The sequence below is a fragment of the Mauremys reevesii genome, linkage group 24 (assembly GCF_016161935.1).
Source record: "Mauremys reevesii isolate NIE-2019 linkage group 24, ASM1616193v1, whole genome shotgun sequence".
Lineage (NCBI taxonomy): Eukaryota > Metazoa > Chordata > Testudines > Geoemydidae > Mauremys > Mauremys reevesii.
The window spans coordinates 8,569,941-8,594,822 of record NC_052646.1 but is presented as its reverse complement, the minus strand read 5'-3'; the positions used below and the strand labels follow the sequence as shown (position 1 = coordinate 8,594,822).

Here is a 24,882-nt window from a genome sequence, read left to right as displayed (position 1 = left end):
TTCCTCCCTGGCAGCGTCCGCTCCACTGCACGTGCTGCTTCTGAGCTGCTCCCCTGGGCGCTCTGCCTCCAGCCTGGTGAGCGGGCATGGGCTGACTGGCTGGATCCTCCTCCCAACCGGCAGGGCCCAAGTTTGGAGCAGCTGATTTGAGCTCCAAATGGCCTTGCTGAGAACGAATGGGCCACATGCACCCTCCCAGAATACAGGCAGAGCGGGGGGGGCCTGCCCAGGGGGGGTCCAACGCCATGGAGGGGAATCCCCAGCCCCTGTGGCCCTTGGCTTTGGGGGTGGAATAGGCCTAGAGGAGAACTTCATGCTGTGAACCTCAGCGGTGAGGGCGAGGGGGCTGTGGCCCCTGAGCCCCTTGGGAGGGGAGGGGGATGCTTGGCATGATGCCAAAGCTGGGTGGGGGGTGAGGGGTCCTGCCTCTAGTCTGCCTGGAGGCAGTTCAGGAGCAGCTCTGCCCCTGCAGGCACCTTGTGGGCACTGCTCTGCCCCATTTCCCGGGCTCGGGGGGAGGCTGAGCTGAGCCAGGCCAGTCTGGTCTCAGCTGTGGCTGCCCGTAGTTCAGGCTCCTACCTATAAATAGGCAGTTGGTGTTGGGCTGCCGTGCCCGCCGGGTCCCAGCGGGGGGAGGGCGAGCTCCCGGGATGAATCGCACCGAAGGGCTCTGGCAGCCAGGACCGGGGAGGATCATGGGGCCAGGTGCTGGTGCCAATGGGGCGTGAAAGGGGCCCAGGTGCAGGGAGAGGGGCCGGCCCTGGGTGCGGCCGGAGCTGGGGAGCTTGGGGCCTGCTGGGCTTAATGGAGCTGATTGCGGGCAGGGGGAGTCACTGCCCAGAGAGAGCAGGCGGCCGCCGTCCCGGCTATGGAGCAGGCGCTCCCTGCGTGAGGCTGGCATGATCTGGCTAATCCCACGTGAGACACCCCCCAGCCGCCCACCCCCTGCTCGGGTCCCCAAGGACAGCTGAGCCGCTGGCTTTAATCAGTTGTTTCCAGTTGCTAGACGTGTAAATTTTAGAGCTTATAAACCTTTCCGGCTTTGGGGGAGGGGTAGCACGACACACTTGACTGATGGCAGCCCAGGGGACACCTGGCAGGGAAGGGAGCATTGTGGGTAGGATCGCAGGAGCCTTCGTGTAGCTGAGGAAGAGGAGAAGGTGGTGGGAGGGGGGTGCCACTGGCGGAGATAGGGTCCAACCCCGATTACTGGGTATGGGGGACTGTGCTGGCCTCATTCCTCTCCTTGAGGGTGACGTCCGCGCTGTCCCGTAACCCGATCGCCCTCGCTCCGTTTCACGGCCTGATCCCAGGGGTATAAATACACCAGGGCACGGGGCGCTTGGCTGCGGCGCTGCCTGCCTGCGACCATTCCCCCAGCGGCAGCTCCGGGAGCCTATCATGCCAGAGCTCAGCCACTGGGTCCCCGGCAGGTGCCAGCCCGGGTCCGTGCAGTGGTGGGCTCAGTGGGGAGGGTGGTGCCACAGGGCAGTGCCACTTTGCAGCTATGCCAGCCCTGGACGCTGCAGGCTTCAGTCCGTGCCCAGCGCCTTTGGGGACAGCCCGGAGTTCAGCTGCAAAGTCCCCACACTTCTGTCTCCAGCATCCACCAGATCGCGAGCAAAAGCGAAAGCCGATGGCGTCCCGCCTCCTCTCTGCTGTGACACAACGGCCCCTGCTCCACCTACCCCCACTTAGCCTGCCCTGGGGGCCAGCTGCATCAGGGTCACTGCTCCAGAGGGCCGGGTGGAGCTGGATCCCCAGCGGCCCACGGGATACTGTGCTTTCAGAGGACCTGCCTCCGAGAATCTCAAAGCAAGTTATAGAGGCAGGGCAGGCTCAGCAGCCCCATACTACAGAGGGGGAAACTGAGGCACAGAGGGGCCTTGCCCCAGGGTCACACAAGGAGTCAGTGGCAAAGTGGGGAATAGAACACAGGCATCCTGACTCCTCCCCCACCTCTGAGCTAACCACTGGACAACGCTGCCTCCCATTTATAAAGCTCTTTTGAGCCTCCGCCCTGATTTGCCCCTTACATGGGGCAGGACTCCTGGGACCCGCAAATGGAACCCAGGCGTCCTGTGCTGAAAGCCCCCTCCTCCCGCTGGGGCTCGGCAGCGGTCAGGTGTGGCCACCACCCAGAAAGGGGCCAGGAGCCAGCCCAGCTCCATAGCCCCCTGCAGTGCTGCCCCCTGGTGGTGCTGGCAGGGAATTGCCTGTGGTCACCTGGGCAGGGACCCAGCCCCGTGAGTGTCCTGGAGCGAGCCCTGCCAGCTGCCCAGGCCCAGCCCCCCCCCCACCCCATCAGTCATCCCTGCTCCTCGCGGCCCGGGGCCGCAGCCCTTTGATGCTGAGTACGACGCCCGAGTGGGAGCAGCGCCGCTTGTTTACGAGCCTGGCAGCCCCAGGCCAGGCAGGGCTTAGCATGGCCCCAAACGTGCTTGCTGACTAATGCCACCTGCCCCCATCAGCCCGGGGGCGTGACGGCTGCGGGGACAGGGAGGGAGCCAGCGCGCCGCCGTTACCATATAAGCCCATCAGCCGGCGCCCGGCTTGGGGCCTTCCCCCCTGCCAGCCTGGGCACATCGGCCCTCCCCGCGATGGCCCCGCTGTGGAGCCTGCCTCCGAACTCCTTTGCCCCAGGGGTGTCTGTGCCCAGGGCTCCCCACGTCTGGAGTCAGAGTGACAATGGCTGTGTAGGGCCATGCCCCTCCCCCCTGCCATTATAGTAGGGGGCAGCCCCTGTGGGGCAGTGGGGAGGGGGCCGTAAGGAGCTAGGCTGGCTGGGAAGCCAGGGCCTGAGGGGCACCAGCAGGAGTGAGGTTGGAGGGCTGAGTGCCCATGGGGGACCCCCCCCCCACCCACCAAGGTGCCTCTGGAGTCTCGGCCCCTCCATTGCTCCAGGAGCTGCCCTAGGCGGCAGGTGTGTGAGGGGGCCGGGGCCTGGGGGGAGGATGAGGAGGGTGTGTGCACAGGCCAGCAGGAACCGGGGGGGGGAGGGCGGGGGGGTGGCATCCTTGAAATGACCTTCCAGCCACAGGGTCTGGCACGAGCTGGGGCGGCTGGAGCTGAGGTTGCACTAGGCCCTGGACAAGCAGCGCTGGGGAGCCCGGCAGGAAACGGGGGGGGGGGGTCAGGTTAGTGGCACACTTGAGGCAGAGCGCACCAGGGGTAGGGCCCCACCACTAGCACCACAAGGTCTCAGCCCCGTTCCAGTTGGGGATGAACTTGGGTAAGTCCCTTCCCGGCTCTGCACCTCAGTTTCCCCTCCCATCCCTTGGCCAGTTCCAGGGCTCCCGGGCAGCCTCTAGGCACCACCATAAGGACTGTAATGGCCGGAGGCTGTGGGGGGGAGAGAGGGGAGGGGGGGCTCCAGGGGCAAAGGAGGGAGGCGCAGGCGGTGGGGGTGAATCCAGGAGCAGGGTGCCCCTCTCCGGAGTGGGGAGCTGGGAGACTAGTGGGCAAATGGACTGATCTGCGGCTTGGCGAGCTCAGCTCTGCTGGCCCCGCGGGGCACGGGGTGGCCCTGCTGCAGCCTGACACAGCTGGGACTGGCCCCTGGGAGGAGGAGGCTCCCGGCCCTATGGCGTCTGGTCCCCACCCCAGTGCCCGAGCCTGGGCCCTCTGTCCGCATGGTGAGCTCTTTATTTACAGTGAGAACCAAAATACTCGCTTCAGTTCTCTTCCTAGGAACGAGTAACCTGAGCTGAGGACTCCGAGTGCTAGATGGGGCGGGAGAGGGGCGGGGGGCCGACAGCTGAGCGCCGGCTCCAGGAAACCTACAAAAAGAACAAAAAGCTCCGCTTTGCTTTGCGCTGGAGGCAGAGCCCTGGCCGCGGGGCACCGTGGCTTCGAGGCCCGGAGAAAGGTAACGACACAGGCTGGCTTGCGGCGGCCCCTGGCATTATGTCTTCCTCTGCTTGCGACCTGTGGGGCAGACACAGCAAGGGGGTCGATGGGGCAGAGTGAGCCTAGAGGCCCCCACCCCACCCTCTGTCAATCAGCCAGTGCCAGCCTCCCTGAACCTTCTCCCCACTCCCCAGATCTGCTCCGGCCCATCCCGGAGACGAGCAGGGAAGAAAATGCCGCTGGGCGGTTTCGGACAGGAAGTGAAGAGGCTGACATCCATCAGGAACGGGTCACCCAGTGGGATGGTCCGTGGGGGTGTTACCGCTCCTGGGGTCTTAATCCCCCTGTCCTGGGTGAAGTCCATTCTGACCTCTCACACCCCCACTGCAGGTTCAGCCGGCTGGAGGAGCCTTCACTTCCTGTCCTAACCAGCAGCACATGGAATGACACCGGGGGCGGGGAATTGAACCATAACCCTCCACATCCAAATGCACAGGTCTGGGCTGCTTAAGCTAAAGAACCGGCACCATTAGCGCCACCCTCGGACCAGCTCTGTCCGATCTAGCCGCTAGAGGGGAGCAGCATCGTACAGTCAACCAGGCGCTCCACCCCAGAGCAGAGCGCACCAGACCTCAGGCCGTCCACAGAGCCGCATCAGTGGGGGTAAATCTGGGGCGAGGGGACCTATTGTAAATCCAAGGGGGCTCGGGCTCACAGAGCCGCTGCAGTGGGGCCAGGGAGGGAGGTCGAGCAGTCGGTCTGTCCCCTCCCCACCCTTCGCCGGCCTGCTACTTACGGAGCTCGTTGTTCTTGCTGATGGCAATGGAGGCTCTGGCCCTTGGTCCCTGCTGCGTGAAGTGGTACCCGAAGCGGATGATGGAGGGGCACTTCTCCAGCATGGCGGCCATCTCCATCTCCACCGAGTCCCCCAGCCGCTGAGACTGTGGGGGGAGGAACGGCAGCCTCGGTGGATACCACCGCCCGGCTGAGCTTAGCCCCAGAGGCAGGGAGCTCTGCTCCCACCTTCCCCCAGGCTGCGCACCGACCTCCCCTCCAGCCCAGCCCCACACGGGCTGCATCAGCCCTGGTGTGGGCCAGGGAACCTGACTGCAGGCCTGGGTAGCCTTGGAAACAACCCCCCCACCCATAGCCCCCAGGGCCCAGCCGACCCTTGGTCTTCCTGCAGAGACTGCCAGGCGGCTGGGAGCTGGCCTGACAGCCGCCAGACTCATCTCACACCAGCTGCTGGGGGGTGGCTACAAAGCGGAGCCGGCCCCAAGGGTGAGAGGCCTCGGCTCCTGTTACTCACCCCCGGGAAACCGGGGATTGTTGTGCACGGACACCGGCCTCCAGGAGACCTTGTCAGGAAAGTGGAGGCTGCATTTCGGGCACAGGCGGTGCTTAGGGTCCCGCCAGGCGCCCAGGCCTCCAGGGCACGTCCCAGCCTTGGCACCTGCGCTAGCCCGGGATCCGGGCCTGGACTGGCTCCCTGGTCTCTCGCAGAGGGGGCCCGAGGATGGTAGCTTGGAGCAAAAGGATCCCGCCATTGTTTCTCTCGCTGTGTGTGCAGGGAAGGCTGAGCAGTCATCAGGCCCGTGGGGTTCAGAGCCAGGAGCAGCTTTGGGCAGGCCAGGGCAGCGTTCGCAGGGCAGCACGATGCCGGGGCAGGCGAGGCGAACAGAACATCCGTCCATCCTGTCGAGCTCCCTGCCGCTGGGATCTAACGGGGTCGGGGTTCTCCAGGGCCTGTGGCCCAGCGTGGGGCCCACCCCAGGCCCGACAGCTCTGGGCAGATGGCGGGTTGGTCCCAATTGCACCCTCCACCGATCCCTCGCTCTGGATGCAGATACCCGGCCCAAGCATCTGGCTGTCCTGAGTAACCGAGGCCTATTGGAGTCACCCAGAGCCTTTCCATTCACTTCATGGGGGCCTCTCCTTACCCCACCCACAGCCCGTGGCTGCAAGGCGCTGCGCCCCTCTGCTCCATGTACCCACGGGGTGCAGGGCGAGCTCTGCCCCTCCCCGGAGCAGGCCCTCGATTAGCAACATGCAGCCAGCAGAGATCATCATTAATAATTAACCTCTGTCTACAAATGTGACCCCTCGTAACCCCCCGAAAGATAAGGGAGTGTTATAACAATACCTGGCCCTTGGCTAGGGAAGGTGGTCAATGCCCCTTACAAATCCAGGTTGCATGATGCCTGTTTTACCTGGGGGAAACTGAGGCACAGAATGGCCAGCTTCCTTGTCACAGGGTGACTGGATCCTTTAAGGAGAAATGGAGCCAGCCCTGCCCGTGTCATAATTAGCAGCCTCCTAGCCTGAGGGGGCAGAACTAACTAAACACCTGGACCTCATAAAAACTCGGGTGAAGGGAAACTGAGGCAGGGATGCTACAGAGCCATCCCAGGCCACAAGGGGGCACGCAGAGGTACCCACCCTGTCACACTCCTATTAGAATCAATTGCCAAATTCCCGCTGACGTCAATGGGGCCAGGATTTGAAACCCCATGTGCCCACAGAAGCTGAGCTGGGACTAATACTGAGGGGTTCCCAGCACACAGGTCTGTATCCCAGCCACCGACGACATCCAAGGTCCATTCGCCCCACCTCTCGCTTCCCGCCCACCCGCCAGATGACGCCTGGACTCGCTTGCCCTTCCGGTGCTACGCCCCCACCAGGCCGCGTATCGCACCCCGCCCCGGTGTTCCCTAGCGGCTGGGCACGGCCGTACCTGGTTGTCCACCTTGAGCTCAGCCAGCGAGGTGTTCTGCTGCACGCCCTTGATGACGGCCATCATCCCGGCATTGGTGATGAAATTGGATTCGATGTTGAGGCTCTGAAGAGTCTTGTTCTCCTTCAGCATCTCAGCCACGGCCTGTGGGAGTCCCAGACCAGAGTCAGTCGCATTGACCTCTCTCAGCCTGCAAGCAGGGTTTGCTGTGGTGATACCCTCCCCAGGTGCCCCCCGCACAGAACACGAAGCTAAAAGGTCACTGGCCCCCACATCAAGGCCTCCAAGGTGGATGGATGGAAGTCAAGGCTGGTAGTTACCGGGGTCGCTGTTGAGTGACGTGAGACACAGCCGCCCTCCCAGCTCTCGCTGGCTAAGGGACCGCGCGTGTACACGGAGCTCCAGCCAAGCCAGGTTCGCGGGATGGTCCCGGAGCCCCAGGCTGAGATTGCAGAAGGGAGGTTCGGTTCTGAGCTAAAAGTCTACCCAGGGCCTGTCAGCACAGCCGCCACTGTGACCATCTGGCCCGGCCGGCTTCACACAGCCCAGAGAACCTCCCCAAAACAAGGCCTTGAGAGATCTGTGAGAGAAACACCCCATCGGCTTTGAAATCCACTGAGACCCTCGGGAAATTGTTCCAAATCGTTAATTACCCTCACCTGCAAACCAGAGCCCTTGGAATAACCCACAGTAATAACAACCCTGAGCTCTTCCCTATTGCGCTGCATCCACGGATCTCAAAGCGCTCCCCAAAGGGAGGCATCATCGCCCTCATTTTACAGATGGGGAAACTGAGTCGCAAGGCGGTGAAGTGACATGGCCAAGATCACCCAGTGGCAACAGAACCCCGGACTCCAAGGCCAGGGCCCTACGCACTGGACCACACTGGGATCGCTAGTGGTAGCTAATGGTAATTGCTCCTCAGCTGTAGCTTGTATTCTAGTCTGGTTCTTACACAGCCTGGTCACCTGGGCTCCCTCCAGAGAGCGTCGTGCCTCAGTCCTGTCCCGAGCGGTTCTTTGCTTGACAAGCTGAGGGGCTGTGACTGAAGACCCCATTCAGCAGAGCACCGAACAGGGGCGGCTCTAGGCACCAGCAAAACAAGCTGGTGCCTAGGGCGGCAAAATGTAGGGGGCGTTCCCTGCCGCCAGGGGGGGCGGCAGGCTGGGCCGGCGGACCTGCCGCAGTCATGCCTGCGGGAGGTCCACCGGAGCCCCGGGAGGACCGGACCTGCCGCAGGCAGGACTGCGGAGGGGGCGCTCGTCCCGCGGCTCGGCTGGACCTCCCACAGGCATGACTGCGGCAGCTCAAGCGGAGCCGCCGGACCCGCGAACCGTCCGCAGCCGCGGGAGGTCCAGCCGAGCCACGCGGGACCAGCGGACCCTCTGCAGTCATGCCCGCGGGAGGTCCGCTGCTCCCGCGGCTCCGGGGCGCCTCCCGCGCATGACTGCTTGGGGCGGCCAAAAACATAGAGCCGCCCCTGGCACCGAAGCCCAAGCGTAAGCCCCCCCTGCTTGTGTCTACGCTGCGACAGGGAGGCGACGGAGCTGAGCTCTCGCTAGATCAAAGCCGGCGCAAGTCAAAACAGCAGAGAAGCTGCCTGGGCTAGACCTGCCCACCCAGGCCTCTAGGGATGTGCCCAAGCAGCAAGCCCCTGCCCCTGCCTGGGTTGCTGGAGCGTCACCACTATGTTACTCGAGCTCGCTAGATCAACCGGCTGGGGCACGTCTACACGTGCTGAAGTCACACCTCCAGACTGCCGTATAGACGTACCTACTGAGCTCAACCGGACCTACCCCGGTGCTTGGCTGAATCCAGCTGGGGCTTAGGTCTCCAGCCAGGGAAAATTCTCCCCCTCGGGGAAGCTGTTTCCCTCTGGGCGAGTCAGACTCCCCGGCGATTCCGGTGCCAGCTATGGCTTGTCAAAGCTTTGGGGGGACCAGCAAACGGAGACACTCCAAGCGGCTCCGTCTGTCGGGAGCTGCAGGGCTTACCTTGGCCACGGGGTCATTGCTCCGAGTTGCCACCAAGCTCAGCTTCTTCACGTGGGTGTTGGTTTTCATGGCTTCGCAGATTTCCTTCAGCTTCGGGATGGGAATGTCCTGCCGGAGGAGAGAGTGAGAAAACGGGAGTCTTCCTGGGTTTGTCCCGCATCACAACGGAGGGATGGCCAGAGGGATGAGGTAGATGGGTGGGTTGATGGGATGGGGGACGGAGGGATGAGGTGGATGAGGTAGATGGGTGGGCGGATGGAGGGAGGGATAGGGTGGGGTGGATAAGGTAGAGAGATGGATCAATGGGGTAGATGGATGAGGGGATGAAGGAATAGATGGATGGATGGATCAAAGGGGTAGACAGATGATGAAGTAGATGGATGGATCCAAGGATGTGATGCTGTATGGAATCTGGGGGGGACACTTTAGGATATTAGGAATATCAATATTGTAAAATCGTAACGAGTTATGCCAGATATGCAGATATGTCAGGTATAAGTTGCCAAATGTGATCATCTCATTTCTGTGTTTGGATCACCCTTGTATTATGAGTTATAGCTATGTAGGTATGTCTGTATATCAAACTTGTGCTCTGCTTCCTCCGGGTGACACCCCCAGGCAGTTTGGCATCAGCACTGGCTAGCCTGCTTGATGGTCCATTCAGGACCATGAGCTACACAAGTGACCCATTGAGAGAAGGCAGAGGATGCACCTTATCACTCAGCAAGGCATTCGGGGGCAGGCTCATGGACAGAAAAGGCTTCTGTGTTGGGCACCTTGTGTTGGAAACGAAGGAAGCACAGGCCACATGGCAAAAGACTAGAAAAGGCAGCTGCATCTTCTCCATTTTGTCTTCAGTCCTGCTTCTCACCTCTGGAGGAACCTTTCTACAAAGGAAGCTCTGACAATGGACTGAATGACCCATCCAAGCAGAGGAACTTTCAAGCCAGCAAACTCACCAATACTGCTAGGAACCCAATATATCAGGGGTTCTCAAGCTGGGGGTCGGGACCCCTCAGGGGGTCATGAGGTTATTTCGGGGGTGATAGGGAATTTGTGGTTAATTTTCCACAACAGGGGGGAGGGGCCACAAGCTGTCATCTTCCACCCCAAGCCCCGCTTTGCCTCCAGCATTTCTAACGGTGTTAAATATCTAAGAAGTGTTTTAATGTATAAGGGGGGGTCGCACTCAGAGGCTTGCTGTGGGAAAGGGGTCACCAGGACAAACGTTTGAGAACCACTGTGATAAATGGACTTTGAAGTCTTTGTAAGTATGTGACTGTTTTACCATTTAGCAGCTCTCTTCTTCTTCTTTCTTTGTCTTTAATAAGGCTTTAGTGTTAGGTACTAAAGCACGGGCTGGCAGCTTGGTGTGCCGGGTAAGACCCAAACCTCTACTGACCTGGTAATGTGGCTGGCTGACCCCTTGGGCTCAGAAGAACATTTTCTATAGGTGAGCAGAGGTTTTAAATCACTTCTCCCTGGCTGGACCCAGGGGCTGGCTGGGAGCCAGAGAACGGGAATGCAATGAAGGGGGCTGGGTGATGTCTTTTGTTGCTTCTTGATAACCAGTGGTGGGGGATCCGAAGCACAGTCTGTGACTGGTCGGGGAGTTTAACTTCAGTGTTACCCACCAGTCCTGGGAGTATCTGCTCTGCCGTTTGCAGCCTGCCCTGACCTTGGCATTTCCAGTGAGGGCGGCCCCAGGCACCCTGGGTCACAAAGGGGTAGATAGGTGATGGAGTAGATGGGTGGATCAAAGTAGTAAACATGTAGATGGATGTAGATGGATCGAGGAATGGATGGAAGGAAGGGCTAAACAGATGGAGGTAAATGGATATCGGGTGGGTGTATCGAAGCGGTGGATAGATGGAGGGAGATGGATATCGGGTGGGTGGATGGAAGGGGTAGATAGATGGAGGGAGGTGGATATCGGGTGGGTGGATGGAAGGGGTAGATAGATGGAGGGAGGTGGATATCGGGTGGGTGGATCGAAGGGGTAGATAGATGGAGGGAGGTGGATATCAGGGGTGGATCGAAGGGGTAGATAGATGGAGGGAGGTGGATATCAGGGGTGGATGGAAGGGGTAGATAGATGGAGGGAGGTGGATATCAGGTGGGTGGATCAAAGGGGTAGATAGATGGAGGGAGGTGATATCGGGTGGGTGGATCGAAGGGGTAGATAGATGGAGGGAGGTGGATATCAGGGGTGGATCGAAGGGGTAGATAGATGGAGGGAGGTGGATATCGGGTGGGTGGATGGAAGGGGTAGATAGATGAAGGGAGGTGGATATCAGGGGTGGATGGAAGGGGTAGATAGATGGAGGGAGGTGGATATCGGGTGGGTGGATCGAAGGGGTAGATAGATGGAGGGAGGTGGATATCGGGTGGGTGGATCGAAGGGGTAGATAGATGGAGGGAGGTGGATATCAGGGGCGGATGGAAGGGGTAGGTAGATGGAGGGAGGTGGATATCGGGTGGGTGGATCGAAGGGGTAGATAGATGGAGGGAGATGGATATCAGGGGTGGATCGAAGGGGTAGATAGATGGAGGGAGGTGGATATCAGGGGTGGATCGAAGGGGTGGATAGATGGAGGGAGGTGGATATCGGGTGGGTGGATTGAAGGGGTAGATAGATGGAGGGAGGTGGATATCTATTCCCCAAGGGGCTGAGGTCCTGACCCCAATGAATCAATGGCCCCACTATGATTGACATTAGTGGGACCAGTATTTCACCCCAGGATTTTGCCCAGTCAGATGCCCCCACGGCTCGGGGCTCCCACCCTCTCCCATGCCCCTGGCTGCCCTGGGGGAAGCTCACCTTGATATTGTTGAGGTTGACCTCCTCCAGGTCCTTGTCGTTGCTCTGGATTTTTTTCAGGGTCTCCTCCACGTTGGTGGGGTTCGGCGGCTCGTCTGGGACGGGTTTGTACCTATCCGGCTTTACCACGCCTGGTGGGAAACACACGCGCACCACCAGGTCGGCAGGGGGAGATTCACCCACCCGATCCTCTCCCGCTCCACTGGGCCCAAACCTCAGCTGGCATCACCCGGCCTCGGAGCCAGAGCAATGCCGCCGATCAGCCAAAGATGCTTCGCTGTGGCTACTCCTGATTTACGCCAGGGTAAATGCTGGGAGAATTTGGCCCCCTCTGTTTCCTGACATCTCCTGCCCTGCGTTACTCATAACGATCCAAACAGAGAGGAATTTATAAACCCCATTTCGTTCTCAGCCCAGATCTGCTGGTTTCCTGAGAGCGGGTTCACAGCCCCGCAGGGGGAACAGTCCAGACCTAGGGACCCAGGCCTTGTGCTCTCCCACAGACTAAGCAGAGTCAGCTGGTGCGTGGGATGAGCGCAAACCCCACCCTCCGGCCCCGCAGGCCGGTGGAGCTCACTCACTGTTGATGCCTTCGGTGCTGGTGATGTTGCCGCTGCAGAGGGCTTCGTAGTACTGCTTGTTGCTCATCAGGGTGTACATCCCCAGAATGGCTGTTGGGGAGGGAACAGCAAACAGCGAGAGTCTGAGCTGCAGAGGTAGGGGATGGGAGTCGCTGCAGCTCTCTGCTTTCCTGGGCTCACCCTGCACCTGCCTGGCAGAAGGGAACTGCCCAGTTTCACTAAGCTGCAGTAAAGTGACAGTCGGAGTGTTGCTGTTTGCTGTTAAACAGTTACCACCTTGCACCCCAGAGGTGGCTGCATCTCAGCACAGGGGAAGGGATGATCCCTGTACGAGCAGCTTCCACATTCCACGCCAGAAGCTGCTGTGTCTCACCACTGAGAGAGTGCCCCCTCTCTAAAATCCTCCACCCCAGAGATGGCGGTATGCACATAGCGGGTGACGATGCCTTTTATAAAAAGCTGCCAGGTTCCACCCCAGAGGTGGCTGCATGTCAGTGGGTGGGCAAGGAATTCCCGTACACACAGGGCTCCCAAGGTGCCCCATGACACTGGGGATTGAGGGCACTTCTCTATCACTGTGGCAGGCCACGGAGCAGCCCTGCGGCCGCGCTCACAACCCGCCCGCGGCTGGCTGCGGGAGGCCATAGGAAAAGCCCCTAAATGTCATCTCTCACCACATGCCCCACGTATTTTTATTGGCCTAGCAGCTCCCCGGCGGGTGTAAGCGGATAGCCCTGGAGCCTGCCTTGCTCGTTTTAGCCACCCGCTGGCTCCCGGCCAGCTCGCTCGCTGCTGAGCTCTGGGAATCGGAGCTCATCGTGGCTTGTATGGGCAGGAGCAGGAACATCCCTGAGGCGGCGTGGGGGCAGGGAACCAAAGCTGGGTCCCGGAGCTCGAGCAGGCCGAGCTTTGTGCTGCTGAGCCTGGGTCTCGCTTTACCCCCTGGTCCTCCTACGCCCTCCCATCCCCACCCGGGGAGCTACGAGGGCTGCCATGTATCCGTGCCAGGAATGTACTAGGAGCTGCAGGGAGCCCCTGAAGGAAGGCGAGCGCACAAACACCCAGGAGTATATGCACACGCCAGGCCACACGTGCACATGTGCTCACACCTACGTGGCGTCACATAGGTGCATGTATTCGCACAGGGGCATACAACCATGCAGACACACGGGTATGTATACGGACATCTGCACTGGGAAAGGCAGTCACACAACGCACGGACTCCCACGGGGGCACGCACACACCGGGGCCTAGCCACACACGCATGCATACACTCCCACGCGTGCAGTCACACAGGGACGTGCACACAACAGGCACAAACCCACCTCTGCCTGCACGCACACGGCAGCGTGGTTTGTCCTGGTGCACCAAGCTCCCCGGGCATGCTCGGTCTGCACAGGACTGCCCCGTCTGCGCAGGCATTTTCACACACCGCAGACCCCAAACCGCAGCACATTCCCCTACCACGAGCCCCACCGCAGTTACATGACACACTCGCTAATTACAGGAACTCTGAGGGGTCAAGGTGGCAAGATGCCCGTTGATTTCAGCGGGGGCTGTGCCCGCGGGCCTGTCGTTTGCTCCCCCTGACCGATCCCACACCCTGCGTCCCCAGCTCTAAGCCCTGGTACCCACCCCGGCTCCCCAGGATGATGTCCAGGCCCCCTGTGGGGTAGGCGGGCACCTGTTCCCTGCTCTCAGCGTCTCCCACCCCCTCGAGCAGTCACACATGGCGGATGATGAGCCTGCTACAGCCTTGGCCAACAGCCTCACCTTTCAGCTCCCGCCGCAGAGCTGGTGCTTCATGCTCCAGAGGTCTCTGGGCCGTGGGGATTAAACCTATGACCCAACCCGGGGGACTCAGCATCTCACTAGCTCCATCTGAATCCCCCCACCCCAGAGCCAGGACCCGGCCAACCTTAGCTCAGCCCCAGTCACAACACACCCACCCCGGAAATGCCAGTCGCCCAGCTGCAGCGACGTCAAGCCAGAGCCAGGGCCCCGGGCATTCACCACTAGCATGCAGGCAAGGTACTGCTGCCTCCCGCACCGCCGTGGCCCCAAAGCAGACGGGGTTTGCTGCCCTGAGGGCCCCATGCCCTTCACCTGCAATGTCGCACATCTCTGCATCGGTGGCATTGGCCAGGGCTTCCTCCAGCTCAGGTTCCAGAGTGATCTGCTCCTCCTTGGGGATCTCCCGCTGAGGGTTCTTTGGGATAAAGGGTTTCCCTGCAGAGAGACAGACTGGGGTTAGCGTCTGGGCTGGAGAGCAGTGAAGGTTTGAATCGAAACATAGTGGTGTATGCGCTCAGCTGCCCTCTGCTGCATGGAATCAGGCATGTGTGTCATATGCCCTATACTGCCAGCAACTAGTGAAGATTCTCCTGCCGCTTATGTGGCAGGAGCCTGGACTTTTGGAGTAGGAAGATGTGGTTTCTATTCCCCCCTGCCTCCACGAGGTTATAAGTAGCAGCCTGTTGATGCCAGGTAGCCATCGACTGGTGACGGCATCTTCGATTCCCACAGTGCCTTCTGCCCTGGAACGCCTGCTTCCCCCAGCACCGGAGCAAGAATTGCCGTCCCAGATCAGATGGGGGGTACACAAATGCAGCCACCTCTGGGGCAGAACACTGTAGCTGTTTAACAGCCACATGAGGTCATGACAGGAAGCAAAGGAGAATCCAACTGAAGGCCGGGGCAGCGCTGAGTGACAGAATGTAGGAGTGCGGCCGATCTTTTTGACAGCCCCACAGGGAGTTCTGGCCTCAGCTCTGTAAAATTCCTGTGACTCATTCGCTCCAGCCCCTTCACGGCCGGGTGCACATACCAGCCCCCAGGGCTAGAGATTATCAGGGTGTGTATCACCGAGTCCCAGCCCCACTACACACACACACAGCAAGGCGAGGGCCCCTGCCCCAAGGAGCTGACAGTCTAAATCGAGAGACAACATGTGCAGAAAGACAGACAGGGGAGCACCAGGGGCCAGATGGTCCTGATCAGCGCAGAGGTGGAGAGAAGGTAGCCCCCTGGATTGAACCCGGGAGGGCTGGGATGGGTGCCGGCAGCGGCGTGAGATCCCACATCAGTTAGATCAGATACGCCGCTCTCAGATGCTGCCTTCCCATGGAAGAGCCTCGGGCCTCACCCGCAAAGAGCTCAGTGGCCCAGCAGCTCTGGAAAACCCAAAATCTGAGGCCCATGGTTGCCAGCTCCTCAGGCCCAGGGGAGCTTTCTACCATGTGTGCAGCAGAAAGGGCTTCCTCGGGGGCTGGTCCCAGACTGGGGCATGAATTCCCCCAGGACTGGATCTTCCCAGCCTTCCACCCCTCCCGCCCCCTGGTCTGCTTCCCTGCCTGGCCCTTCTCCAACACCACCAAAACACCCGCCCCGGCGAGAGAACAAGCCACACATGGCAGGGTCAGTCACGCGGCTTAATGCACGCCTGGAAGGTGCCCACGGGCCATGGTCACAGGGTGGGACAGGAAACTGCATAGACTAGGAGGTCCTGCACTGGACGGGGACCAGAGGAAGGTTGGGGGAGATGGAGCAGAGCAAAGTGCTTTTCTGATGTGACCAGCCTGGAAGCGCCCCGGGGCTCTTAGCCTCAGGGGAAACCAGCCACTGTCAGACACCTGATTTTCAGGATGCTGCAGCAGCAACCGCTCCAGGCACCTCCTGCCCAGCTGGGGCACTGGGGGCAGTGTCACCCTGGCCTGGGTTTCATTTCACGGGTGCATCGTGGTGGGCCCATCTCCCGGAGCACGATGTTCTGATGCCGCACGTCCCTGCCAGCACCTGCTTGTGATCATGCTCCGGAGGGGGAAGCGGGGAGTTCATGGGCCATCAGGTGGCCAGGGGCTATGGACAGGACATGTGGCGCCCATGCACTGGGCTGATCCCAGTCACTCTGCGCCTGCGCTTGGAGCAGGATTGGGGGGCGGGGTGGCTCAGTCGCCTTTGCTCTCCCTGGATTCTGGGTTGGTGCAGGGCCCTGCCTGGCACCCAGGGTAAGGTGGAGCGGCCCAGGGTCCCAGTGGGCCGTAGGGAGAAAAGAAGAGGCACAGTGCAGCATGGCCGCACACCCGCCCCACCCTGTATGGACCCTTGGGAGCCGAGAATGGCCGCAGCACAGGGTGCTACAGCCACACCCCCCCGCAGCGGGGCTGGGAGCAAGGTGGGCACAGGGCCCTCGTGCCAGCTGCACACTGGCTGGGGAGGTCCCGGCACAGGGAGGATTTTCAGGGGCACCGTTTCCAACCAAATCCAGGCCAGAGCAGCACAGAGAACATAAGAACATAAGAAAGGCCGTACCGGGTCAGACCAAAGGTCCATCTAGCCCAGTATCTGTCTACCGACAGTGGCCAATGCCAGGTGCCCCTGAGGGAGTGAACCTAACAGGCAATGATCAAGTGATCTCTCTCCTGCCATCCATCTCCATGCTCTGACGAACAGAGGCTAGGGACACCATTCTTACCCATCCTGGCTAATAGCCATTTATGGACTTAGCCACCATGAATTTATCCAGTCCCCTTTTAAACATTGTTATAGTCCTAGCCTTCACAACCTCCTCAGGTAAGGAGTTCCACAAGTTGACTGTGCGCTGCGTGAAGAAGAACTTCCTCTTATTTGTTTTAAACCTGCTGCCTATTAATTTCATTTGGTGACCCCTAGTTCTTGTATTATGGGAATAAGTAAATAACTTTTCCTTATCCACTTTCTCAACATCACTCATGATTTTATATACCTCTATCATGTCCCCCCTTAGTCTCCTTTTTTCCAAACTGAAGAGTCCTAGCCTCTTTAATCTTTCCTCATATGGGACCCTCTCTAAACCCCTAAGAGGGGCATGAACGCACCAGAACCAGGCCTGCTGCCTCCACCTGCGTCACGGGGGTTCCCCGGTGAGCGGCTCCTGTCCTGCCAGCCGAGCGAGGCGGGAGGATCCCCTCCCCACGGGCTGCCGTCGCAGAGCCCTGCTTCCCAGACGCCCCCCAGCCCAGCCTGACGCTCCCAGCGACTCCAGCTCCCTAGCAGCCAGAGGCAGATTTAAAGCTCAATGGTGCTCAGGAGCCAGGCAGGTGACCCGGCATCTCCCACAGACTCTGTCTCTGCCCCAGGGCCCCGCCTTGCTGGTCCAGGGCCCCAGGCGGATCTTTTAGCGCCACGATCTCCATGGGGTCGGGAGGATTTTCGGTATAATTTGTCCCCTGATTGCAGCCTGGGCTCAGCTTTCTCCTATGCTGCCCCCCGTGGGGACCTCTCTGGGGCCAGAGAGCAGCTCAGCCTCCATGGCCCATTCCCTCCTGGGCCTCCCTGGCGAGTCTCCCAGGTGTGTTGGGGTCACCAGGTGGACCCCAGGCCCCGCGGATGGGGCAGGGGAGTCACTTCCGGCCCCGGCCGCCCTTCGAGCCGAAATGGAAGCCAGTTGCGGCAGGAGGCCGTTGGGCTGGGGCCGTGGTGACGCCAGGGAATGGACCCTGAAGTGCGCAGCACGGTGGGTGGTGGCTCAGGGGGAGGAGCCTCACAGGAGGGGTTCCCGATCAGAGAATAGAGCATTGGCCCTTTAGGGTGGCATCCAGAGGCCCCAGCTGAGATTGGGGCCCTGCACAGACCCAGAGTGGGAGGCGCTCCCTGCCCTGAAGATCCCAGTCTCAATAGACCAGACAGACTTGGGAGACAAGGGAAACTGAGGCACCGAGAAGGGCAGGGACTTGCCCCAAGATCCCCCCATAGGCCAGTGGGAATAGAACCCAGGTATCCTGAGGCCCAGCCCGGTGCCCACTAGCCCTTGCTGCCTCCACAGAACCTCAGCAGCTTTGCCCTTGCCCCTGCCCCAGTCGCTGCTGGCTCCCCGGGGTTATGGGGAGAGGAGTGACCAGGCCAAGGTGTGGGTTCCAGGGCCAGGAGCTGCTGTGCCTGGGCTGGTGGGACTCCAGCTTGGATCAGACGGGGCAGCCGAGCTGCTCACCAAGATATTTTGGAGCAGCCGCAGCTCCTGGGCTGAGCTACGTAGAATCCCTTCCGTCCTGGCCCTGCAGCCCAGCACCTCGGCAGACACTCGGCCAGCAGCACCCAGGGACGGCCCTGCCCACCCCCCAAAGACCAAGGCAGTGCCCCCAATAGGCTCTGGGCCATTCTCCCTGGCCTGGTCTGCCTGACCCACCACGGCTTGGCCACCCAGAGACACAGGAGGGGGGGTGTCTCCAGGTGCTGCCCCTGCTCTGGTGCTGCACCTGCCCCCCCCCCCGGCACTGTCCCTGCATGGGGGCTGGGTACCCCCTAGCATGGCCCCAAGGGGAATGAACCCCCGCAGCTGCCAAGGGCACATACCCCCACTCAGACCTAGCCCTGCCCCAGGGGTGGGGGGCACGTATCCTCTGGCACTGACCCCATGTCATGGCCAGGGACCTCCTGGCAGCTGGGGCCGGGAGCCCGTCTCCCCCAGTCAGGGGGGCGATCAGGCCAGTGCAAGAGACTGTACCATTTGTGCCAGTGCCAGGTCAGGCTGAGCCCAGCCCCCGTGCACACCCCCGCACACACGCTGCCGTGGTACCTCTCTTCTCGCCGGTGAATGGCACCAGGTCCTCACGCTCCTTCGCCTCCAGCGCCTGCTTCTCCAGGTGCTGCATGAGGGCGTCCCGGTCCAGCGGCCCCGTCGGGCTCTTCTTGGTCTGGTCTCGCTGGCGCAGCCCAGCTGGGAGCAGCATGTTCTGGAAGAGGGAGGCGGGAAGGGGTCACTGGCGGCACAAGCCCCCCATAGAGATCACATGCCCCCTGCCCCTGAGGAGGGGCACGAAGCCCTTTGCAAGTGGCAATGAATGAAGCCTGGTGCCTATGCCCCATGTTACAGTGGGGAAACTGAGGCACACAGCAGGGGAGTGGTTTACTCAGGGAGCTAGGGCCAGAGCTGGGAATAGAACCCAGGAGTCCTGGCTCCCAGCCCCCTGCTCTAACCATTGAATTGCACTCCCCTCCCACCCACACTGGTCTGAGCTCCGAAGAGTTTTATGACCGTCATGGCTATAGGTGAGGGTCAGGGGTGGGGTGGGGACGGGATTGAGGCTTCGAAGCCTGGAGCGCAGAGGTCAGCAACTGCCCCCAAGCCGCAGCGTCACCCCCTTCCTGTGCCAGCCCGGGGGCGGCCTCACCTCTGGATCCATTTCCTGCAGCTCTAGGTCGAGCTGGTCCAGCTCCTCGGGGGAAAGTTCCCTCAGGAGCTTCTCCTCGTCGATGTCCCGGTACTTCTCCAGCTCCATCCGGTAGGACGTCATGGTTCAGCGGCGTTGGAGGGAACCCCTCCTCAACAACCGAGCAGAGACTTAGCCTGGGTGGGGATACAAACAGATGTGGGCTCTCCCTGCAGTGGGGCATTCATACGGTTCACTCATGGGACCCCATGCTGCCACACAAGACCTCTGGGTCACTGCCGAGGGACAGGACTGACGTTGACCTCTGGAACTGCCTGCTACAAGATATCAGTGAGATCAGCCCGTGGGACTCCCTGATGTGGGATATTAGCAAGGTTAGCCCATGGAACTCCCTGCTACCGGGTATTGGTGAGGTTAGTCTGTGTAATTCCCTGCCACTCGATTTTAGTGAGATTAGCCCACGGGACTCCCTGCCACTGAATGTTAGTGAGACTGGACAGTGCAACTCTCTGTCATTGGATATTAATCAGGTTAGCCCACGGGACTGCCTGCCACTGGATGTTAGTGAGATTGCTCCATGGAACTCCCAGCTACTGGATGCTTATTAAGTTAGCCTGTGGGACTCCTTGCCACTGGGTATTAGTGAGGTTAGCCTGTGGAACTCACTGCCAGTGGATATTATTGAATTCCCTGGCAGTCTGAAGACACTGTAGGGTCCAGAGTAGCAGTGGGCAGGAATCCAGCAGCCAGGCCCAGCCAACCTCCTGCCCCTCCCGAGGGGATGGTGCATTAACTGCCCTCATCTCCCATCCCCTCCCCAAAGCCTCAGCACAAGGGCCCTGTGACAGGAATGGTTAAATCAGCCCCTAATCCTGCCCCTCCCTGTCTTCAAACAGCTGCAGTAGCTCAGTGTCCTTATCAGAGACCCACGGTCCCACCCAGGGCCCGTCCCAGCCCCGCAGCCATCGGCACCGGCCGATAAGGGAACAAGTCTGAAGCAGACGCGCTGAGCAGGGTGGGAGGATGCAGAGGGTGCCCCTGGAGGGGACCAGAGAGTCCATTGGGTGCCATCGGTCCATGCTGGAAGGGAGGGTGATGGAGGTGGTGTTGGACTAAGGGTGACAGAGGGATGGCACCTGCCCTGAGATAAGGATGGAGCTGGAGAGGGAATGGACGCCCTGGGGACGGACGGACAGACGGGGCACAATGGGGATGGAGGGTGTCATGCTGGGGGTGGAGGAGGCACCAGGCGTGAGGGGGGTAGGCCAGGGATTGAAGGGGGGTGTTGGGCACAGAAGGGGCACTGGGGGCAGAACCTAAAGGGCAGATGGAGGGGTGACACAGCCAGCGCCATCCGCCCTTCGACTGATCAAAACTGCCAAGGCAGCTGCTCCAGGAATCTGCCAACCTGGCTGGACACAGGTCAGCCTGGCGCCCAGTGTCAAGTCCCGTGATGCTCGTTCGGAGCGCGGTGCCAGCTGGCAGCTGTAGAACAGGTGGGACAGACGCCCCTCCCCGCTGGAGCGGGGTCTGAAACAGGGCAAAGAAACGGGCCTTAAATAAAGTCACCGAGCAAAGTGCTACACGGTGCGGTGGGTTTTCCGAGGCTCTCTCGGGGCTCCCACAGGGCTGAGTCAGAGAAGAGCTGTGAGGAGGATTAAAGGATTCGAAAACCTGCTTTACAGCGAGAGACTCCAGGAGCTCAATCTATGTAGCTTAACCAAGAGGAGGCTAAGGTGGGTTTTGATCCCAGTCTGTGGGTACCCACATGGCGTGGGGAACAAGTATTGAATAAAAGGCTCCTTACACAAGCAGAGAAAGGCCGAACACGATCCAATGGCTGGCAATTGAAGCTAGCCACATTCAGACTGGAAATAAGGTGCACGTTTTGAACCAGGAGAGTAATTAGCTACTGGGAACAATTTCCCAAGGGTCATGGTGGATTCTCCATCAGACACCAGTTTTTAATCAAGGCTGGATGTTTTTCTAACAGCTCTGCTCTAGGAATTCCTTTGGGGCAGGTGTCTGGCCTGTTACAGAGGCGGTCTATGCTAGATGATCACCATGGTCCCTTCTGGCCTTGGAATCTAGGAATCTATGAACTCCAAGGGCAGACAGCCTCAGAGTTTCCCCCATCAGTACAATGGGAGGTGCTTGGAGATCCTCAGCTGGGGAGCATCTTAAAGAATGGGCCTGAGTCGCATTTACCCTCAGTCATCGGCGCCGACTCTGTGGGTGCTCTGGGGCTGGAGCACCCATGGGAAAAAAATAGTCGGTGTTGAGCACCCACCGGCAGCCCCGTGGATCAGCTCCTCCCCCGCCCATCCTTGCCACCCGCCAGTGGCCACACCAATCAGCTCCTCCCCCTCCCTCCCAGTGCCTGCCGCCCACCATGATCAGCTGTTCAGCAACATTCAGGAGGTGCGGGGGGGGAGGGAAAGGGGGGGCAGGAAGAGGCGGGGGGTGAGGTTTGGGGGAAGAGGTCAGGCGGGGGATGTGGGGAAGGGGTGGAGTGAGGGCAGGGCCTGGGGTAGAGTGGGGGGTCGAGCACCCTCTGGGAACTGGGAAAGTCAACCCCTCAGCCCTTTTACCCAGCTCTGGCAGCGTCAGGAGAGCGTCTACAGAACCGTCACCCCCTTCAAGCCGCGCGCGCTGCCGCCTGTTGCTTGTACGCTCATTGGCCCAGGGCCCAGCCCCCACGGTGATGGGCACTCTGACTACATAAGCAAACAGGACCGGCCAGGGCACAGGGATAACGTTGAGTTAGAAAGGGCCACAGAGCCACAAGGAAGGATTCGGATCTCACACCATAGTGTTCAGTGCAGTTACTCTCGATTTACCAGCATACGGGCCCTCAGAATCAAGCCTAAGGCCCGACGGAGTTGCTCTGATCGGTTAGTCTGAGCTCCTGTCTAACCCAGGCCAGAGCCAGCCACCCAGGGGTACCTGCCGCAGAGGGAATTATTTATATTAGTACCCGGGAGCACGCTAAAGCAGCAGCCAGACACCAGCTCCAGTCGAAAAAGCCTTTCTAACAGCCCCTGCGGCCATGCTGCTCCCGACTCTGCCTGACCTTGCTCTGCTGAGATCACAGCGGCCAGGTGCTCACGTGTAGCCGCAGCCGTACCGGGGTTAAGCTGGCTTCCGACTACAAAGCAAGGGCACAATGTCCTGGAGGGCTCTGGGAATCTGGCAATAGCCCTCTGGCCTTTCCCCAGGGCAAAACCTGACTGTCCTCTTGTTTTATTCCAAGCAATTCAGTCTGCGGTTGTGCCACCAGTCGCTGGGGTCCAGCCAGGTTTCAGAGGCTGAGCAGGGGCAGGCTGGGTTGGGAAGCTGGATTGGAGGCCTCCACCCAGATCTGCAGGAAGCAGCGCTGGAGGATTCGATAGGTGGCGCTCTCCTTACAGGGTCAGCACGGGGCACTAGGGAGGGCTGCGTGGCAGGTGTAACACACACAAGCCCCCGTCACTAAAGATCCCCTAGTGCTTGTTAGCCCCCGAGTCCCAGCCAAATTCCAGCCTGGGAATCGCGATGTTGCCTACCTAATATTCCTCCTGCAGTTACGGTACTCGGGCCCTGTCCTGAACGATTATAACAGCTGCTGCAGCCCTCCCCAGAGGTGGCCACATTTGAGCACTAGTTGAACCGACCCGTATGAGTCTGTAACATTTACACAGCACTCTGGGCTGCAAAGCACTGTAGGAGCAGCCATGTTGTAGCCTGTCGTGCTTTTTATATTCTTTTGGTGGGGGAAAAGCAGGCCTAGTAGCCGGAACCCATCCTCCATCAGGATCGTGCATGGAGCCATGATAGGAGACAAAGCTGTTTACCCCAAGGGTCAAGTACAAGCAGCAGATGTCCCAGGCAGAGAAGGCCTCTCACCGCACCAGGGAAGGGTGCCTTCACCTACCTACAAGAGGAACACCTGCCCTACAGCCCAGAAAAGCAGGCACTGATCCCACATGGGCAGCCCGGCCCCTCCAACGCAAGCCGGAGGTGAGAATCCAGAGCCCAACGAGCAATGGCCGAAGAGGGCAAGCCAGCCCCGTGCCCCTTCAGCGAGCCGCTTAGAATATTACCTTTGTGGTTAGATCAGCCTCGTGCCCCATGGAGAAATCTACCGCCCGGGAGCAGGGCTTCCAGCTTACCTTCCCCTGGCAGTCCAGGACGCTGCCTTTCCAGGCTGGGCGAAAGTAGCAGCAGCGCAGTGCTGAGGCAAGGGATACCGCCAGCGAAGTGTGTGAGATCAGCATTTTATTATTTTAGCTCCAGCTGGGCAAAGGGGAGGGTGGGGGAGCGAGATCACATAGACAGGCTGGTTATCAATCACTCCAACTGCCCAGCTGGTTTTCCCAGAGCCCTGCAGACCCCCAGTGGTCAAATGTCAGAATTGCCACTTGAAGGGGGCAGCTCTCGGTTGCCCGTTTTGCTTTGCAGGTGGAGTGGGCATGAGATGAGGCCTTAGCAGCAGGAAGGGCTCTCGCCGATCAGAGCCAGCCACACAGGCATCCTGGCAGAGCTGAGAAGAGAGGACCCCTCTCACTCCAGATCCCATGTGACCGCACTGGGAATCCTGGCTTTAGCTCAGGATCAAACACGGCCTGGATCAGATGAGCGGATGAGACAGAGCTCTGTGAGGCAGGGATCATCTCTTTGATGTGCTCGTACCGCACCGAGCACAGTGGACTGCTGGTCCGTGACTGGGGGTCCCAGCTGCTACCATAATACACCTAATAAAGGTCCCTTCTGGCCTGTAATCTATTAAACTGAATTAGAGAAGAGAAACAGAAGGGAGGTGAGGGGGTGGGGGGCTGATTTATGAGGACAGCTTAATGGAGGTGTGGGGTAAGGAAAGGATGAGCTTGCAGTTAAGGCCCTGGACTGCGACTCTAGAGATCTGGATTCAATTCCCAGCTCTGACTCCCCGTGTTAGTGTGAGACCTTGTGCCTCAGTTTCCCTATCTGTAAAATGGGGATAATGCTAAATCCCTGGGAGGATCAATACACAACCATGGGCAAAGCATTAAGCTACTTTGGGGACAGGGCTGGATAAGATGCTAGACAGGCAGAACTAAGCTGTACCCTGTGGGCAGGGGATGGGGCGGGGGGACGACGATGATAGCCAGCTGCAAGGAGGAAGAATTGCTTGGGGAGTAACTAAGAGCGAGAGAGAGAGAATTTTAAGCTGAAGCTCAGGAATGGCTTCGTAACAAGCTCTCCAGTGCAGCAGACTCATCCCCCAAGGCGCAGAATCCCCAGTGCCCGAGACATTTAAAACCAGAGTGGGGTAGAGAGGGGACAGGGATCAAGCTGGCAGTGGATATAGGCAGGAAATCGGCTGGGCCAGGGCAGGGAGGGCGACTGAGGAAATCGCCTTTGGAATGGGGGGTTCTTTTATTTCCCTTCTTTCCTTACTGAAGCAGCCGGGCTGGCGATGCTGCCTGACAACCCCTAGGAATAACACGCCGCTCTGAACCTCCCGGGGGCGTAACTGACACTTATCAGAGCCCTGCAGGCCGGCCAAGCCCCACTAGCAGGAGGCAGACACCAACTAACCTGTCTGAGACCCGGAACTGCCTGGACCTTAAAGCCCTGCCCAGGCTCGTCAGCGCCACGCGTCAGGGTTTCAGCGCAAACGGCTCCTTGCGCCTCTGGCTTCTGCAGTGGGCGTTTTACGCTGCCTGCAGTCTCAGCTAGAACCAACTGAATGTCACCTGGTGCCTGACGCTCTCCAGGGCAGGGCAGTCGTACA

The 24,882-nt window shown here is 60.0% G+C and overlaps 1 protein-coding gene across 4 annotated transcripts; it reads right to left on the bottom strand.

The window, feature by feature from the left end:
• Positions 1-3,633: 3,633 nt before the first annotated feature.
• TMOD4 (tropomodulin 4) lies at positions 3,634-24,878 on the bottom strand. Of its 4 annotated transcripts, none has more exons than XM_039512325.1 (10): positions 24,687-24,878; positions 19,128-19,303; positions 18,533-18,689; positions 14,086-14,208; positions 11,980-12,069; positions 11,399-11,529; positions 8,578-8,685; positions 6,584-6,727; positions 4,646-4,790; positions 3,634-3,927 (listed from the first exon to the last, which is right to left on the bottom strand). In XM_039512325.1, exons 2-10 carry the CDS (start codon positions 19,248-19,250, stop codon positions 3,905-3,907), a joined length of 1,044 nt encoding a protein of 347 aa, XP_039368259.1. In that variant the 5' UTR covers positions 19,251-19,303; positions 24,687-24,878; the 3' UTR covers positions 3,634-3,904. The 4 variants fall into 4 exon arrangements, with proteins under 4 accessions (XP_039368259.1, XP_039368260.1, XP_039368258.1 ...); XM_039512326.1 differs by lacking the exon at positions 24,687-24,878 and adding an exon at positions 23,279-23,802 and having other exon boundaries at positions 8,578-8,667; XM_039512324.1 differs by lacking the exon at positions 24,687-24,878 and adding an exon at positions 23,210-23,799.
• Positions 24,879-24,882: the final 4 nt, after the last annotated feature.

Excerpts from the sequence above, each read along its gene's own strand:
- TMOD4 (XM_039512325.1), bottom strand. The coding sequence starts at position 19,250 with ATGACGTCCTACCGGATGGAGCTGGAGAAGTACCGGGACATCGACGAG. Across the intron at positions 8,686-11,398 it reads TCAACCTCAACAATATCAAG|GACATTCCCATCCCGAAGCT; the intron begins GTGAGCTTCCCC and ends CTCCTCCGGCAG. Across the intron at positions 4,791-6,583 it reads AGCTCAAGGTGGACAACCAG|TCTCAGCGGCTGGGGGACTC; the intron begins GTACGGCCGTGC and ends CTCCCCCCACAG.